This window comes from Haliotis rubra, unplaced genomic scaffold (assembly GCF_003918875.1).
Source record: "Haliotis rubra isolate DU_JTF1 unplaced genomic scaffold, ASM391887v1 Scf279, whole genome shotgun sequence".
NCBI lineage: Eukaryota > Metazoa > Mollusca > Gastropoda > Lepetellida > Haliotidae > Haliotis > Haliotis rubra.
In genome coordinates this window covers 617268-637166 of record NW_025766880.1, presented here as the reverse complement: position 1 = coordinate 637166, position 19899 = coordinate 617268, and the positions used below count along the sequence as shown (strand labels likewise).

At 38.7% G+C, this 19899-nt stretch overlaps 1 protein-coding gene across 1 annotated transcript; it reads left to right on the top strand.

The window, feature by feature from the left end:
- The first annotated feature begins 5893 nt into the window (after positions 1 to 5893).
- Positions 5894 to 19552, top strand: LOC124281049 (solute carrier organic anion transporter family member 3A1-like). Its single transcript, XM_046717058.1, has 7 exons — positions 5894 to 5977; positions 6377 to 6541; positions 6856 to 7045; positions 7246 to 7369; positions 7830 to 7984; positions 9269 to 9333; positions 19257 to 19552. Exons 2-7 carry the CDS (start codon positions 6379 to 6381, stop codon positions 19550 to 19552), a joined length of 993 nt encoding a protein of 330 aa, XP_046573014.1. The 5' UTR covers positions 5894 to 5977; positions 6377 to 6378.
- The last annotated feature ends 347 nt before the right edge of the window (positions 19553 to 19899 follow it).

Here is a 19899-nt window from a genome sequence, read left to right as displayed (position 1 = left end):
GAGTGTGTGCTCACAGCACTAGATAAATGAATGCGTGTTTCGTGATAGCAGCCCTACCCTTGACATATCAGCGTTGAGGTCCGCAAGAACAAGAGTATCACCTCGTGCACAGAGAGCCGATATCAAGCTGTTAGTTAAACAAAAGTCAACACATATAACATACCTATGACTTGCTCCAGAGAAAACATTGGGTACTATTCCACCATTGTATAAAATAAATAAAATCAAGTTTTAGAATTGTAAAGGCATTATTTTGATGCGAGTTATGAGCAAGTGATATGTCTGTATAGGATGGAAGACTGTCGTAACGGGTTGGAGATATAACTGACCTACTTTGTGAGGTGTTTAACTGTGCAGCTGGTATAACACAAGGGAATGCCCCCAGTTCACTGTATGCTGGGTAACAAATTACGTAATGAATTGGTTGTGAAAGTGTGATTGTTTTGGCAGATGGTATTATGCTGTTCTCAGACAAAGTAAATATTTGATAAAACTGAAATTGTTCTTTTTAGAACATTTAATTTTGGTCCCGTGAACAAAACAAATGTATTAGAACAGTTTATATGTCGACGACATATACAGCTAAAAACACAATCAATTCATATCGTTCATTTATATGTGTAAGCCAAGCCCCCGCTTAGGTTAACCTCGTTAAAATTTGTCATTTGTCACTATGATAAAGAAAACACCAATTTAACTGTGCCATCTCAATTCGTTAAATGTCATGAACCTATAATGAACAATACCAGCTGAAACTGTATATACCTTTGCATGTGGGAAGTTGCTTTTGATACAATAAAACGAATTAGAATTGGGGATCGTACGTCACCACGATGTACGTCAGTACTCCTTGGTAAGGTGAGGAGGAATCTTTACCGCATACAAGTACATATCTAGTCCATGGTGTCCATCTCCAGCTGCTTGTCATATCGGATATGTGCCCATTAACATGCCTGTATGACATAGCACACAGATGGTTGACAGTGTACTATATAGTGTGTATATAGATAACCTGCACTATACAGTTTTTCTCGACCGACCAGCAGTTCTAGTTTATCACCTAAAGAACACGGGAGGTGACGAGCTAACTATTTACATTTTTCTCGCTCAACGCATGACGCGTATTATCAGGAAGGTCGTCACAAATGTGACATTGAATTACAATATAAAACATCCACTGACATTAGATGTGTATGGATCCACTGAAGAAGAAGTAGTGTGTGCAACTTCCCAGACAGGCGAACGGTAAGCACTGGGATGTGAATTTTGTACTTGATACACCGCCATGATGTCAGAGTTGGACATTTCGTGTCTCCAGCTGGATAGTTTATAATTTAGTTTGGTAATTTAGGTTCGTCTTTTTGCAACAAAAATTATGCTTTTACAAAGAATGGGCTTCTGGGATTGTTGCCTGCTCTAACGCCGGACCCTGCGTCGTTTCAACTGATGGTAGGAGGCTTCATACACTCATCAGTTGTTTCTCGATCAGTTCCCTATTGATGTGTTTTCAACACAACTTTCACAAACACACGCAGTTAACACTAACTGTCATTACATCGACATACATTTGATTTTGTATTACAGTAAACATGTCCATTTTCTTTAATCATTACCTTCAGCAAGCCGGAAACTTTCGCTGCTCTGGCTGATAAAGTTTCCCAGTGAATTGTTAATCGGTTTTTGCTTTAATATTCACACCCATTTAATACCAACAATAAGTTTACAATTATTACAAAGAGATCATTTTCAATCTTCGTTCGTCGGACTATCTTACATATATCACTGATATGTCCGGGGCGGTGGGGTAGCCCAATGGTTAAAGCGTCCGCTCGTCACGCTGAGGATATGGGGTTCGATTCCATCGATAATCGATTCTGCAGGTGCTGGCGGAGGATATGGGATTCGAGGTCTACCACTATGTTGATGGTAATCGGTACTGTTTTGACGTAATAAAGATGTTGCAAACGGAAGATCGTTCTGAATGGAGCTGGGTATGCATTGTCAACAACCTGAGCACTCTGGACAGCATTCTTTCCTCATAATCATCATGACTGTCATATCGATGTCATGGTTGTCAGCTTGACATGTTGGGTCAGCTTGACATGTGGGGTCAGCTTGACCTGTGGGTCAGCTTGACATGTGGGGTCAGCTTGACATGTGGGGTCATGTGTAAACCATAGATACCCCGCATGTTGCTGTTTACAGGAACCACTGACAACTTCCCTTCCGCGGCGTTGCGTATCTGCGAATCTCTTAGTTTGTACCTCATTTAGAACATATGGCGTTTCGTTTGCTGATCTTTCGCGTCTTACAACAAACCATGTTCAGCACAAATTCTAAGAAACAAGCTTGCGTTTTTATAACTCCCGTTAGTTGCGAACTTTAGATACAAACCTAAAACCATGAAAACATAATCAGACTGAGACAAACTGAGATCAGCACAAATAGATAAGTCCACTTAATACGGGTAACGGATGTGTTAATAATGACCAGCATGCTTGAAAAAAAAAGACTATTGCAGATCACCAATGTGGAACAAAGAGATCAGCATATTTACCCTTCATTCACTTGATCGGTCAATTTATTTGTATTACATAAATGCACAATTAACACTGCTAATCGCGTTGATATGTTGCGTTCTGTTTAGAGGAAACATTACTTTGCAGTGCTTAAGACATCTCCTTTACCCTGTTAGATAAGAGATGAAGAAGAACGGCACGAGTGTCAACGTCATGGCTGAATCTGGAGGAAATGGATGTTTCAACAACATCCTCTGGTTCACTGCTGTGTTTAGTGTGACGTCACTGCTGCTGGAGTCAGTCAAGTCTTACACCGTGTCTCAGATCACAGCCCTGGAAAAGCAGTTTGGGCTCAGCAGTACAAGAAGTGGCCTCCTCCTAAGCTGCAACGAAATCGGTTATCTTTCAGCTATTTTCTTCTTCAGCCATTTTGGGGGGAAGCGCTTTATACCTAGGATCCTGTCCTGCGCAGTGGCCGTGTATGGCATTTCTAGTCTAATGTCAGGTCTGTTACACTTCATGAATCCTGTATCGCTGCCTGGTGAAGAGGACGTATTCTCCAATTATTCCTCTCAACAAAGTGCCAGGCTGTGCCAGGATTCCGTTCATGAACATGAGAGATGTTCAGCCACGAAGGACCAAGCGACTGACAACGGACGTTGGGTGTACAATGTGCTTGCCGTGCTTATGGTGCTACAAGGAGTGGGTAAATCCCCACGGTTTTCCCTGGGTTTACCGTACGTTGACAATAATTCCCGTGACAAACAGCAGTCAAGCTTACTAACAGGTAAGTTATGAAGTCTTACATTGGCTGAGAAGAAGCTAAGGAACTAGGAGAGAACACGATGAAACCTTTGTTTCATGATGTAAACCAGAAGTTTATGGTTTGTTATAAAGACATTCGGATTGTTCAAAGAAAACGGCGTTATGCCATAATGTAAACCTTCGTTGTTCGATATGTCATAACAAGGAACAGGAGTCCCATTTTCAGCCGAGATCTTGATATTTTAGACAAAGATATTATTTAAGTGTAATTTGTATAAACCACTCGAGCTATATAATAATGCATATCATAGTTTGCTATCAGACCAAATCGAATTCAGTGAATTGGCAAACTTGAGATTCGTGCAACTGAAACAAGATGTGTGCACCTTCAACAACTAACGAAGGAACAAACAGTATTTTGCCGGCGGATATGCAGATAAATATACATGAGTGATCATATACAAAATATGATATCTGACAATTACTGACAATCAGATACACTGTATATCGATAGCAGTAAGTAAACGTATTTTGTAGAATATTTATCCATTTTTCTGTTGTAAACGTTACACATCAAACATGCAACTATAGTCCTAAAGAAATGCACACCACTATTGTTTTGATATTGGAAAACAATTATATATCTGGAATAACAACAGAGAGAAAGTAAAAACATTGTGGATAATGGTTCTCGGATGAACCAAGCTTCTTTTCACCAAGTTAAGGTTACAGGGTTAAGGTCACCTACAGCCACTGTTGTATAGGTATGCAGACAATCCATAGATCAACAGCATGAGTATCAATCTACGCAATTGGGATACGATGACATGTGGCAACCAAGTCAGTGAGTCTGACCACCCGATCCCATTAGTCACCTCTTACGGCAAGCATGGGTGCTGAAGATTAATTCTAGGGATCTTCAAGGGTCCGAAGACTATATAATCCCCGTACAGGCAATGATGGCCCGTTTGGCTTGCAGTGCTAATACCTGCTGTGGGAGAGGCTGTGGATGTCGTAGTCGCTGTCGTAACCATATATCTATCTCCTAACAAATGTTCTGTTGTCAAATGTGGCGATCTAGAGGGCCAAACTATATTGTTGTATAGGTATGCAGCCATTTACTCTGCTCCTGTGCTGTGCTGTGCTGCTCCAAGCTTGAACGACATTTCACATTTCATCCCTTTCGCGTTTCCATTCTTGGGGAGTAACCGAAGTTGTAATTGTAGACAAAACAGAGCTAGTAGAAGAAATAGCGCTTATAGAGGAAGTAGATCTTGCAGATGCAGATGCATGGAAGTAGTACGTGAAAAGAAATTGGTGCAGTAGAGGAAAGAGGGAATGGAAATTACATGTGTAGACAACGCTTGCGTGCTATGGAAGTAGTGCATTTTGAGGAACTTTTGAGTGTAGAGGAAGGGGGGGCTGTATAAGAAGTTGGGCATGCAGACAAAGTTGTACTATAGAGGAAGTTATGCGTTTACAAGACTCTGTGCGTTTTAAAGTAGGTGTATCTGTAGGAACTGGTTCATCCAATATACTGATTGCATTGTTTTTGCATCCATGGTCTTGCAGGTATCATTATGACTATGGCGTTCCTTGGACCAGCTGTTGCACTCGGTCTTGGTGGATGGTTCAGCAATTTTCCTCTTAATCTTAACGGTGGGTTTTGTGCTGATAGTAATAATGAGCAGAACAGTTACTCAAAACAACTCCACCTGCCTTCACAAGAACGTCTTACAAGAAATAATACACTCTACACACAAATTCGCAGAAAACAATAATGCATCAAATACAAATGCGCATGCAGCATTTTTTTAAAGTGAACAATTATTAAGATTTCCGTTTCAACTACATTTGAAAAATAGGTAACGTAGTCTCGAAAATCATGGTTCACAAACACGGAGATTTCAATAAAAAATATATAGCAATACACAACCAAATTAAAAACTTTAAATGAAGCCCACGATAAAATCGTGTGCATTATATTACAAAAAAAATGTGAAACATACTGCTATCATCCAGAATGCAATGCAGACAATGAAATCATATAAAAGTCAAGCATGGCGTTCCATGACCCCAAAAGTTGATGTCAATAACTAGTGTGACGATCCAGTACTCGTGCAACGGATTGTCCAGAATTAAGCCTTCAGCATTAAACTGCTGATCTGTGAGTCGTGGCATACTTGCTTTGTTATCAAACGTGTAAGTTTGATGCGTTGCCATGTTAACATTGTCTGTGTGCCTGCATTCCAATGCAAGTGCGAACGCTGAGGTTATCAGGTGACACACTGTACGTGATTGGTGTTTTTCATGCTTTTGTTATGTGTTATGATTAAATGTATCGCGTCGGTGGTAAAGACCACCTGCAAAGAGCCTATTCATGTCAATACTCTCTCTCTCTCTCTCACACAGACACACACACACACACACACAGACAGACACACACACACACACAGACACACACACACACACACGCACACATTTCCATATTTACTGGGTATAGCATGTTTGTATTTCAAGACACACAGTTAGATAAAAGTAGTCCGCAGTGGATCGGTGCATGGTGGATCGGGTATCTGGTGCTTGGAAGTGCAGCTCTCTCTTCCTTGCTGTACCATTAGGCTGCTTTCCAAGGCACATAAAGAAGCCGACAGTCAAAGACACGACCAAGTCACTGAAAGATGATGTAGTCGGTAAGTGTACATTTCCTGGGATACGAGTCGTTCTAGACATCACGGTATGTAATATGCTTGTAATTACTCATCCACATCAATTTACTTGCTTGTGTATACAGGGGTGATATGTGTTGATAAAATGGAAATGACGCGAAAACAGAACTGAAGGACACATTGGTTATGTGGCATATCTTTTCCCAGTATAAACTCCTTATGATGCATGGGTGTTTCAAGCCTTTTAGTTCCATTCAATCATCCTACAACTTCAAATACTGGCACATGATTACATGTTGTAATAATGCCGCTCACCTATGTTCTTTCCACACCAGTCAGTCACTTACTGATTGCATTTGAACGCCATCCAATTTCTCATGCTCCAATTATTATACTAATGTCTTATTTGTTTTGCACCCGCAGACATGCCAAGGGCGGTATTACGAATATTAAAAAATCCAGTAGTCGACTGTCTCCTCTTTGGAAGCGCCAGTGGCTTGTTCTTTGTTGGTGGTTATTTAAGCTTTGCTCCAAAATACATCGCGAACCAATTTGCTACGACAGCAGCTGAGGCGAACTTCATACTGAGTAAGTAGCGATCTCTACATTCAAACGACGTATACGTTTTGTAGTCAGATATATAGGGTGCGGGACAGTGTAGTGAAGCAACAGAGATTACCCTACCTCTCGATGATAATCGCACATCATCCCAGATTGTGAGTGACTCTTATCTGTAAGCTCACTGCGGGTCAAGGTGGAGTCTTCTGAGCCTGTCTGGGGATAGTCCATTTTGTTTCCGGTGATTTATTTACTGTTGTGGAAAGAGATTATTAAAAGCGATAATATGATTGTTTTGAAGTTTCTCAACGCAATTCACAGCTTTATGTCACAACGTGTTGAAGGTATTCTAGAGCTGTTGTGGGCGGTTGTGGGCACCCTTCTTGGAGGCATAGTCACCAGCCGACTCCGGCTTACCAGCATTGGATGTACAAAGCTCACGACCATAGTGGTATCAATTGGAACTGTCCTCTATTCTCTAACGTTGGTCTTAGGGTGTGACAGCCAGAACATCAAAGGGTTAGGTGACAGCGGGTGAGTGACAATTATTACGAGACAATCTTGTTTTGAAATTAATCCTTATTTAGGATGTTATTGTAGAAGATGACCACGATCAACAACTGGACAATCTTATGAGTAAGGTAAGCAACATCTCCTTATTCAAAGAGAAAACTTATTATCGCCTGGGGAAGACCCTATCAATGACTGACGTTGACATTGCCCATATATTTCAGCTACTCCATGGTCAACAATACGTCTTGCAACTGTGATGCAACTGAGTTCATGCCTCTGTGTGGAGTTGACAACGTGACGTATATCAATCCCTGTATGGCAGGATGCCAGTCTCAAAATGGCACAGTACGTAGCACACTCCTTGTATGTCAGGATGTCGGAAAGGCACTGTGGGTGTTTCACTTTTTGTTTGGAGGGATTTCAATCCCAGGAGGGATCTGTGAGCACCTCACTCCCCTTCAATATGAGATAGGATATCTAAAAGATCCTCTTGTAGTAATATAATACCATTTTTGCATTTTTTAATGTAGTCTTGTTGTACCATGTTTTCTGGATGTATGTCGTTTGCAAAATCTCTCTTGAGATTTAAAAGTGACTTTTTACATAATATTACAAGGCATCTGTACGTTGTGTCCACAGATTGTTCCTTATTAATACTCAAATTGCGCCTGATAATCTCCCAGTGTGACATATCTTATCAGCTTCTTTGTGAGTACACTTAAGGCACAGTCAGAGTCCTGTGGTGTTTCTTTCATCAATGTTTCAACATCGTGTTTGTATTGTATTGTATAATACGATGTTTCAGACATACACAGGATGCAGCGAGATTCCTGGTAACGAGGGCACAATGGGCAGGTGCCCGACAGATTGTCCCTACCTGTATCCCTACATCACTGTTGACCTGGTGTCCGGCCTGGCGGCGACATTTGGCTTAGTCCCTGTCATGATGACAATAATGAAGTAGGTGCTGAAAACATTTTCATAAATATGCAAATATGTAATATTTTGGAACGTAAGCAGCTTGCTGCGGTATTAACATAATATAGGTTTATGTGAAAATATATATATCAATAAAATAAGGTTTCTTTTATCAATGTCTTGGATTGGCCAATATGATAAGGGGACATTCAATCAACATCTAGACTATTTGATGCCATGGGTTGGGACTGAAGCAGAATACTACAGTACAAAATTGTAGAGAAATTCCAACTACTTAATGGAAAAACCATAAAAGCTATAAAAGTACAGGGCTCACATATAGAAATTGTAGGCTACAGGAAGTACTGTGGTTTATGAAAAGGAACAATATAGATGTATGAAAGATTTTCTACAAACAATCCGTCCCTTGTGCCATTCCTATATATCAATACATGATACCAAGCTTTCGCGAAGAGGCAAGTCGGTTACTCTCCTGACAAAATACACGGTCACAAATGGTACAAGCCAAACTAGAGAACTACATGGAGCGTCATTTTTGTCACTGAAGTGACACAGTTGGAAATGTCCTTTACATGTCTATTAACGTTTGAAAGTTTTACTAAACCCCTAAATACTGGAACCCTATTCAAACAACCTTTTTGCATGATGTTCTTTAACGTGCATCCACCACTGAAATTTTTGGGAGCTGAATATTGCTTGTTGTTAGGGAACGCTGACTGTTGAAACGTTGAAGTCATATCTCTTGTCGTTTTCATGAGTGGTGGTTTCTATTATGAATCTATAGGCAGTTCTGTATAGATATTAGTCTATCATCAAGTATATATAGAATGATATATTACGCATGAATATTGTCTTATAAATAATAACTTTTGATATGACACATCTCGATGTTTCCTAGATTGGAAAGGATAAAGAAACGGATACGCTTAAATACCGACTTGAGTTCCATCAGTATTTTGTGAAACTTCTCATTTTGATGCCTCATTGATCCCTTAAAATGTTTGAAATCTTAGCTGTGGTCATTTAGTCGAAGACAAACTCGCTCGGTTTTTTTGCGATTCGTAACATTAACATTATAATTCCAAGGACAAGCATTTAATGAAGGTCATATGACAGGTCACGGTGAAACATGTAATTTAAGTGAGAAATTAGTTTAGTTGTATAGAGCTGAACAAGTGCTGTATTTTTATGCCAAATACGGAGCACTATAATGATTTATGAACACATCCTGTTATGTCAAAGACAAATTATTGTTGTTTTGATTATTTTGACTTATAATTTGATTATTTGTCAACTCCCTGAAAGAACAGTGCACCCAAGGGACAAATCCATGGCTGTCGCTATGTCATCTTTCCTGAATAGTTTCATCGGTAAGTGTAGGATATAACGCCCGCCGGATTACCTTTTACCCATGTACTTATTTATGTATATTTCTAGCAATATAACTTAAATATAGATTCGTGTTTGTGTTTTAATATGGTCTCTCGCAATTCCGTGTGGAATGGCTTGTGTACACATATTTATGGTTTTATCAAAATGTTTTGTTCAAAACGCTGTACATACGGTGAGACCGAAATAAATCATTTGTTGGACGACTGTGCCTGTCTTTGATAGACGCCGCAGATCCAGACGGGAACATCCAAATCTTTGATATCGTGCCGATGCACGTCCGTATAAAAATGTTACACATTTCAAAAGAATTTAACACTGATAAAGTCATTGCATTTCAACTGTGTTTGCTTTACTTTTTTATATTTAACAGCAGTGCATACATACCTATATTTCAACACACAATCAGTGATTTTGCTTTGAATTTTGGAAAATGTTCTCTGAAATTGTTGACCAGTTCACTATTGTGATTTGTTTTAAAAATTAAAATTGTATGGTGTGTCTCGAAATTGTGTCTTTTTATGATATGTGGATATTGTGTTACCACCTAAACTTATTTGGACTAAAGCACAAACTACTCATGGTACACAGAGTAAAGAGGCAAATATGACATTGTACAGGTATTAAAGGTCACATAAACCCTAGGGGGTACAAATACATAAATCACTAACTGGCATCGTTATAAATGAAACCCCGTCATTAAAACTACTCATTTCGACCTTTAATTGACTTAAATCGACCTTTTTGACAACAGTGCACAATTCTCATCCGCGAACGAAATTTCAACCAATCAGAGCGGCGCGCGTCTGTGACGTCATATGAGGAATAGCTTTGAGGGCCGATGCAGAATTCATCTACATTTTAGGGGTTAAATTATCTTGTTTACAGGCTCGTATAAACCTGAAATCGTGACAATTGTTGTGGAAAATAAAAGCTATATGTTCTCACAATCTACTGTCATTTAATTTTGTCTCCTGCTTTGCCTAGTTTCCGAGTTACAACTTGTTTTCATAGACGATTCTGTCAAAATCGATTGGTGTCGTTAGGCCCTATTTGTATAATGACTGATCCAAATCGATCCCATTTCTGTGTTTTTTACCTCGATATTTAATCATGTCATGTAAAAATCTGTTTGTATTCTCAAAACAGTGTCGGCCCATAAGTTTTCACATGCAATACAGCAATTAATACTCCTTGTTGTAACCCGTGTTAGGTGGTATAAACCTACACATGTTATTTGTCATCATTCACTTGATGGTCAGTTAATGAATTTATAACAGGTATAATTAGTGGTAACACACTTAGATTACCCGACAAAGGTTCCCATTTGGCATTTCTTGTGTCTGGAGTAAATATTCAACATTATAAACATCGATCAAAGGATTAACCGATAACACGCTGATTGATTAATTACTTTTATCTTACACAGCGGAATTGTCAAAAGGTAGTGTTTATGTATGTAGATTTACTAATCTATACTGAATACACTCTGTCGTGTCGGTGTCTGCGTAAAAACAACGTCCTTCTTTCAAAGGATTAACCGGCAATACATTGATTGATTGCCCATTATTGGCTAACTAAATTACTGTTTTTAAAGAAAGGCGGACATTATGCAATTAGTTGCCAGGTGTGCTATCTTGGGTGACCAATGAGACTATACACCAATACCTGAAAAGATTTATCACTTTTCGTATATTAAACTGTTAAAAGACACATCATTTGGAACAGTTTTGTGGATATTGATGGATACATTCCTCGAACAAGGTAATGGCCTGATATTGTTCCTATAACTTTAATCTGTTTTAATTTTAATATTTGCATTTTGATTTTATTCATTTGTCGTAGCATTCAACAGAATCATTGTTTTCGCCGTGAAGTGTAATGAGTCAGACAACATGTACTAGGGTGTGTGTGCGAATTATGATTCACATTGGCAAACTATAAAATGTCTAGATATTACAGTTCTGTTATAAATTCACTATAAGGATCAGCAGATCGTCTGCTTTTATTTAGTTTCAAAATGCATACAAGTATGATAATAAACTAATTAGGATTATAAGACCAAATATAAAGACGCACATTGACTAGTATCTACATTCTGGTGAGTGGACATTAACCATGGGAATGTAGCAAGAAATTTATCGCGCAGTATTGTGACTTCGACCCCCACCTCGCTTCCGTGGAAGAAATCGCGATGTTATAAAGTTGTGTCATGCAAAATCCGTTTGGTTATGATTCCAATACATATTTAACTACGGTAGAAAGTAGTCTTGATTTTCTAACTTGATGAAAACAAACTATAATCTCATTCATTCTAACAGATTTTTTTATTTTTAAAAATGGCGGCGCCCTGTCGGGAACATCCGCCAGTCTGAGGATAAATGGTATTTAGGTTTGTTTTCACCGAGTTACAAAATCAAAACTACTTTCTACTGGTAATAAATATGTATTTTGTTGATAGCCAATAGGATTTTGCATGACATAGCGTATAACATAACAATTTCTCTCCTGGCAGCGAGGTGAATGTCAATATAATACTACTTACAATATTATTGTTACTTCGACCACAACCTCACTTCCGAGGAAGAAATCGTTATGTTACAAGTTGTGTCATAGAAAATCTTTATGGTCATCAATCATATGCATATTTTACAACAACTAGTAAGTAGTTTTGATTCTTTAACTTCAGTGAAGCGATCTGAACACAAGTAAGATATCGTTTCAGGCTTCCACAGCGCTCGCTTCGCACTCACAAACATAACCGATTTAGCACGAACTGCGGGGTCCTGTGGAAATCTGTGCATGGGGACACCATCACCAGACCCCTAGGAGCAATTGACGACAAAGCAACGATTCGGCATGTCATCGTTGATGTCGAGAAATCATCAAAATGATGAGCGTGCTACACATTTTCTATACAACTAACTGAAAATCGTTCCTCATATGACGTCACTGCAGTGCTCTGGCGACAGAGTTACGTAACCTGTCTGTGGTTTCGTTGGCGGGCGAGAGGGAAGCAGGCGACTTTTTGGCCACTTTTAATCGCTCGGTATTAATTAACCACAAGTTTTTAAAGAATAAATTTGGTGTTCCGCATAAGACTAACCACAAATCTTTCATATGTAATGGTTAAAAGAGTAACAAAAAACAAAGTTTAGTGGTTCTTTAAAAGAAAGTTGGAAATATACAATGCCAAGTTATATTTAAGGTAGTTGGTGCTATGATTGTCTCTATAGTGTGTTATGGTGCAGAAGTGTAGGGCACCCCATATTGTAAAATTATTTGAGATGTACAGCATAAAATGTGTAAAACAACAAACAATGCTATGGTTTGGGGAGACTGTGTCAGAGCCCCTCCCAGACTTGAGTACACCAAGGGTTAAATATTAAGTATTGGTGCAGGCTACTGTATTTGGATGAACACTGACTGCCTCGCCAATGCTATCTAATGGACGACACTGGCTGTACGATATGGGCTACTCATATAAAACATATTCTGTTTAGACTTGGATTTGAATATGTCTGGTTAAAACAAGATGTGAGAAATGTGAAGATATTTTTTCACCTTTTCAAACCATGATTATTTCACAACCTACTGCAATCATGGTGTAGTTCTGTGAACAGTTTATTGGATTCATTCTATTAATATTTCATAATGTGTCCGTTTTCCGATGACATAAAAAGCTGCAGCAGCCACTGCTGTATCTGGGGTTGGAGGGGTATATTCAGTTTCATATAATCATAGTTATGTGATTTTCCATATCCAGTAGATAACACGCCAGTGGTCCGATGTGTAATCAACTTCTAGGTAGCATCACGCAGATGTTGCCATACCATGACTATTGTTATACTTTAAGATCAATGCCTATATTGTGTCACCATTATCAACCCCATGCAAAATGTAAGAAAAGATATGGATGTTATATTGAAATGATGTATGAAAAATAATAAATATATTCTTCTTTATTTTTATATTTTTCACACTTACACTTTTGCATAAATAAATTTTCGAATCAATCAGTTATGTGTTTCAAATGTGTTAGATCTATTTATCATTAATTATATAATGTGGTAACAACCATTTTCTAGTTACTATTACTAGGCGTTCAGTTTATTTCCAGCATAGAACAGGAGAAAATGGGACCAAATCATCGAATTATACCTAATCAAAGTTCATTAATACTAACTATATTCAATCAATTTGGTCGTTAAGATCCATGTTTTGTGTGTACTATTTCGAGACAACAGCGAGGTGACACGAAATATTAACGCGCATGTCGGTGTTGGAAATGGCATATGTGTAATTGTTTACAAATGGCATATGTGTTATTGTCTCGAAACGGCTTAAATAACATTCAAGATTTTCGGTGTTTACCAACGAGAGGCCAGACGTTTGTTCAAAGCAGAGGGTAGTGCTAATGCGAGGGTCAGTGGTCAAATATGAAATGCAGTTAGACAAATTGAATACGATGGGTAGAAAGGTAAAAGCATGACCCACAAGCTCAACACAATATTTTGTGTAGAATCGGGCTGTCTAGTTTCAATCAGGTTTCTAGCATCGCGAGTGTCAACGCCTTGTGTATTTTATGTAACGGATGTAACGGGTGTAGAGGTAGAATGTTCTAAAATATTCATTTCTTCACCGATTTTGTTCAAACTTGAAATATATGTTAATCATAACATATGAAAGCAATATACGTTTGCGAAAGTATAGATTTTCATTTTTTTAAATTAGTGTCTGTTCTGAAGGGTCCGTGAAGAACTGATGTTCTCGGACACAGTACTTGATAGCACAAATACACGCGCGGCAAGGACATTAGCTGCACCAGATTCTGTGCGAAGGTCGACCGCGTATGATACAGATGTTAAAACTTTCAGTTTTAGGCGCTAGTGACGGTTGTTAATGGGTAGCTCTCTCCACGTGATAGATGTTGAACTAGCAAGAAAAGTATAGATCAAATAGAAACAGAAATACACATAGTCAAGAGAATTATCCATTAACATTTTGACAGTTGCTAGATGGACAGTTTCCTCATATTAAGTTTAAACTTCATGATTTATTAGTTTGTTTCACATTTCTCATTGCGTTAAAAAGGGGATTTCATGTTTAGTTGATTATAAGGGGATTTTACATTTAGTTGATTGAAAGGTAAGTCAAAATTTATGTAGTTTTAGTTTAATTTTCCACTGCGTAACAGTGTCCAAACAGTGATTTGAATCCATGTGATACAACATATGAAAAAAGGTACATATCCAGGTATTGATAACGTCCTTATAGAAATGATTAAAGCAACTGAATCTAAAATAATGCCCTTTTGAGTAGCAATGTTCAATAAAATATTTTAAACGGTTTTTTCCCACGATGTGGAGTAGAGCAATTATAGTTCCTTTACTCAGCTCACACGGGAAAAATATATACTTGTGTTTTAAATGAAAGACTAACAAAATGGGCAAATGTTATGGATAAAGCTTCTGAAACTCAAGCTGGTTTTCGGAAGGGCTATTCAGTTGTTTACCATATCTTCACATTGTATGCTATCATCGAGAAAAATCTGTGTAGAAGAAGGTTTTAGAAAAGCTTTTGGTTTTGTAAATACAGATAAACTCTGGAAATTGCTTTCATCATACGTCGTAAACCAAAGTTGCAAGCTCTTATGAGTATATATAAAACAGTGAAATCATGTGTCAGAGTTCAATCCGAGTTAACGCTACATTTGGTTTACGGCAGGGTTCTATGTTGAGTCCAATGTTATCCTCATTGTTTATAAATGAACTTCCTGTAGAAATCACAAATTATGGTAAACATGGAGAAAAATTTTTTCCAGATGTACTTGAAATTCTAATGTTGTTATTTGCGGATGATGTAATTCTTGTGTCAGATACTATTGGTGGTCTTTAGTGCCAGTTAGACACTTTAAAATCGTATGCAGATAACAGGTGATTAACTGTAAATTTAGATAAAACTAAGAATCTTGTTTTTAGGAGAGGTGGGGAATTAGCGGTTAAGGAAAACTCGCTTTATGATGAGAGAAACATTGAAGCGGTAAACTGCCACAAATATCTAGTTTTTGTTTTCGCTTGTAATTGTAGTCTTAGACAAGATGTCTCAGAGCTTGCAGCTCCTAGTAAGAAGGCTTAAATGGAATTAGGTATAAACTTAAAGGTCACATGCAACCCAAAAATCAAACATAATTAAAACACAGTTATCACTTATTCATCACATATAATAAACATTGCTGATTATGAAAAACCATACAAACAAAATTATAAGCGTACAATCGCAAATCAAAAGTGCAATATTTTGTATTTGGGTTTACTTCCCAAGAAACGAAGCAGCCGGGATACCGAACCCAGTCAGGGCGGGTGGGTGTGCACTCAAGTGTAACGGCTGGTTCAACATTTGCAGATGCCCCCACGGCTCATTATGTGTGTATATATAGAGATGTTGGGTTTTGTAAATACATGCTCATTTTGTGTGTATAACATTTTGCAATCAATAGACATCATAACATGTCGTGTAAAAGTATCACACCTGCCTGTTTGTGTAATTACATAATGTGACAGCGACCGAACTCGGGCCATAAATCAATGCGATTTGTTTATGGTGTATAGCCTGATAGGTGTTCAAATTGCATGTGGTCAGTGATCGAAGTTGTGTATTGAATATTGTCATTAGCAGACGGGCAGGCAGACACATAGGTGTCAGTAAAACAGACATTGTGTTTTGTCTGTGACAACGACGTATCTATATCACAGTTAGAAATTCTGTCAGGGCTAAATAATGACACTGCTTTTAAGTATCGAACTGAGAAAGTGACTCGGAAAGAAAAACGTGTGGTGAAATAGACAAATGAATTATATAAACAATTAAATCGGTAATCTACTGTCATAACATAAAAAGCTCGCGCCTGTGAAATATCAACAAAACATTAGAAAATAGCTCATACCAAAGCCTTCACCCAACAACCCGCTTCCAAGCTGTGCGAACCTATTTCACTGCACATGTGACTATGACCGCAGCCGAGCGCAGCGCAGCCCAACTGTTGAAACCACTTTTTTCCCCAAGCGCTGGGGGAAAATTAGTGAATCGTTTGAACTCCGATTTCGCGAGTTTCTTTTCATCGCGTTATTTTTCAACTTGATAAGTTGAATTTGCATTTTTGATGATTTGGTTCAGTAAGTCCATACCGAAAGGTATCAGAATTTGCAAAGTTGTGTTTTACGTTGCATGTGATCTTTAAGGAAATTATGACCAGTACCTATGAAAGTATTTTTATTAATATTTGACAGCCAAATTCAGCCAATATGTTTGTACGTGTCAGAAGCTTGGTGGGTTAAAATATCTGATAGCATTGAAACAATTCACTTACAAGGATGTAAAATGTTTTTAAATGTCGGTCCACAGACACCACATGCAATAGTATATGGAGAATGTTGACGGTTTCCAGTTTATATTAATTCCTACGTTCGAACGATGAAATATTGGCTTAAGTTAATGACAATGCATGATGAACGAATTCCTTATTATTATTATTATTATAGGATATTTATATAGCGCACATATCCACGCACTGGTGCATGCTCAAGGCGCTGGTATTTTTTCCCTCGATCATTGGATGTCAATCTGAACAGCACATCGCATTATCAATCTCAACTCCCTGGGGAGTATACAACGCTTGCAGCCACTAGGCGCACCGAGTTATTGTGGCTTTCTCATCCTAACGAGGTACCCATTCACAGCTGGGTGGACTGGGACACATAGTCACAGTACTTTGTCCATGTTCACTGCACGTTGCTATACCCGCAACTAGGTGTTTGCACGTATTCATGTGGCCACCATCTGGTCAAATACCAACGGATTCGTGGGTTATTTTAAGTGCACAGGGTTGTGTACTGTACACTAGGGGTTGTGACAACACTGAAAGAGTCTGCACACAAAGTTGACTCCAAGGTTTTTACACCCGGTCACAGGTGGGCTCGATCCCGACACCTCAACCTCGCTGGATCACTAGCCTGGCGCCTTAGCCAGCTCGCCACACAGCCAAATCCGTAACATGATATGCATGCGTTCCGCATTGCTATTTAACAAATTCCAGCTGAATCGGTGCGAAAATGAGCCACTAATGAGACAAGATGGCAATTTTATAATGAAGGTAAAATGCGATGCACAGCAAAACCCGCACCATATTTGTTGATTCTTACTATTCAGTACCTACATAGTAAATTTCAGCTGAATTGCTGCAGAAATGAGTCACAAATCAGTCAAAATGGCATTTTCAATATGGCCATGTACATATTGCAAGAAGATATATGAAAATGTTCAGCTTCATCACTCACGTAGGTAGTAGTTTCAGAGAACATGTTTTAAAGATATAACTGAAATTAAAGGCCGTGTCGAATAACAGGTCAGACAGAGGTAAAATGGCGAAGTAAAGCAAATGTGTTGAGTTTGCTATCTGGCACAGATATATCAACTTTCAGCTGATTCACTGCAGAAATTGGGGACTAAAGAGCGAAAATGGCATTTTCAGTATATGGCGGCTGTAGTCGCCATATCTGAAATTTGATCGGAATGCCTCTAACAACCTTTGGTGTCCTCTTGGTTTGGATCATGTATGTCAAGTTTCAGCCTCATCGGCTAAGTAGTTTCGGAAATGATGTTTACAGATGTTGCACGATGACGGACATACAGCCAACGACATAAGCTCATCTGAAGTTTGTCCAGGTGAGCTAAGTTGTGTCTATGTTCACCATCCAACCAGTGTGCGAAATAGTTTCCAAATTGTACTTACCAGTCGGGCAAGCTATGCCTGAAAGTTTCTAGCCCACAAAATATATCACTAGCCCAAAATTTGAATGTAGACACGGGTTTCATCATTAAGCTGCCAAATATGATGAACATTTTTATCAGGCCATAATCTTGCATGATTTAAAAGTATATTATAAGTTAACATGTCGGAGAGAATTATATGTTTTCAAAATCACCCCCTGAAAGTTCACTTGCCAGTCGGCCCAGTGACTGGAGATTTACTGGCCCGACTGGAATTTTACTAGCCACGGACTAGCGGACCAGTGGCTATTTCGCACATTGCATCAAACCAAAGATGTCCGGTACGTTGTATACGCGTATATATCTTAACATATGTATCTAACTTGACAGTGTAGAAACAGCGAGGGTCATTATTCAACGAGGGTATCTTTTCAATACGCGATCCGGGTTTATTTTCCATAGCCGGGTAAATATTCAATGTTGAAAAAAGACCCGCCGGGTACCTTTTCAACGCGGGTATGTTTTCAATCTTACACCGGCTCATATCTGTTTTATCAACAATGTACATGAGACAGGCTTCAGAGATGCCATGTCTAGAAGCTACTTATCAGTTTCAGTATTAAATATAAGAATGACAGCTCCAAGTTATTACAAGTTTGAAGGTGAAGGAGCTGGGGGCGTTTTTGTATCTTTCTACTGGATGACATCGACAAGTTAAATAACGTGTCATCTTATGACGACAAGATACATTCGATTTATAACATTATATTATTTACATTGAATAGATACTATAAACCAAATTATGGCATCTTTAGTTTCAAATCTACATTGACAAATTGATGCTTGATACAGGAGGTTGGTTGTTTGGTTGGTTGTTTAATGCCACACTCAGCAATATTCCAGCCATATGGAGGCGGTCTATAAATAATCGAGTCTGGACCAGGCAATCCTGAGGTCAACATCATGGCCATCGATCTTCGCAATTGGGATACGATGACATGTCAGGAAGTGAATTCGCCTCTTACGACAAGCACGGGTTACTGGAGACAAATTCTTACCCGGATCTTCACGGGTCTGTGTGTAATGTTGTGTGTATATCCTGATGTTACTTATGATAATATATACTTTCCTCTAGGTTTCCTTCCATCATCTATAGTGTATGGAAAGGTCATTGACACAACGTGCTCTCTCTGGGAAACAACGTGTGGTGAGGTCGGAGCATGCGCACTGTATGATCTCCCTAGCCTACGGTATCGTATGAAAGGGATGGACACGGGACTTCAGTTGCTATCGTCAGCTGGCTTCTTTGCAGCTTTCCTTTTGCTCAAGTATGGTGTCGTTAAGGAGTATCCTGATTCAGAAGTACCACCAACACAGCCTGAAGCTGCTGAAGATATCGAGAAACATGATGTTCAGTCTACACAGTTTTAAATGTTCATTTCAGACAGAATCAAACTAGGCTTGCTTTTACGATGATGTACATTAACCTAAAACAAATACAATATACCCTGGTTATAAAGCCAGCGTTTGTCCAGGAGAAAATATGGCACTATATCCAGGGTGGCATTATAACCAGGTAGGACAGTTAGAGGACCTGTGCAATCAAGAACATGATTGAGATACCAAATTACGCTCCTGTATACTGTTATATAAGGATCAAAATAAAATAATAAAATATAAGAGGTGTCAAAGTAGACGTGGTGCTTCAGATAACCGTCAGTTAAAGTGTGAGTGAGCTATTCGTGTGATTCAGCGTGAGTCGGACCTGGACAAGTTCA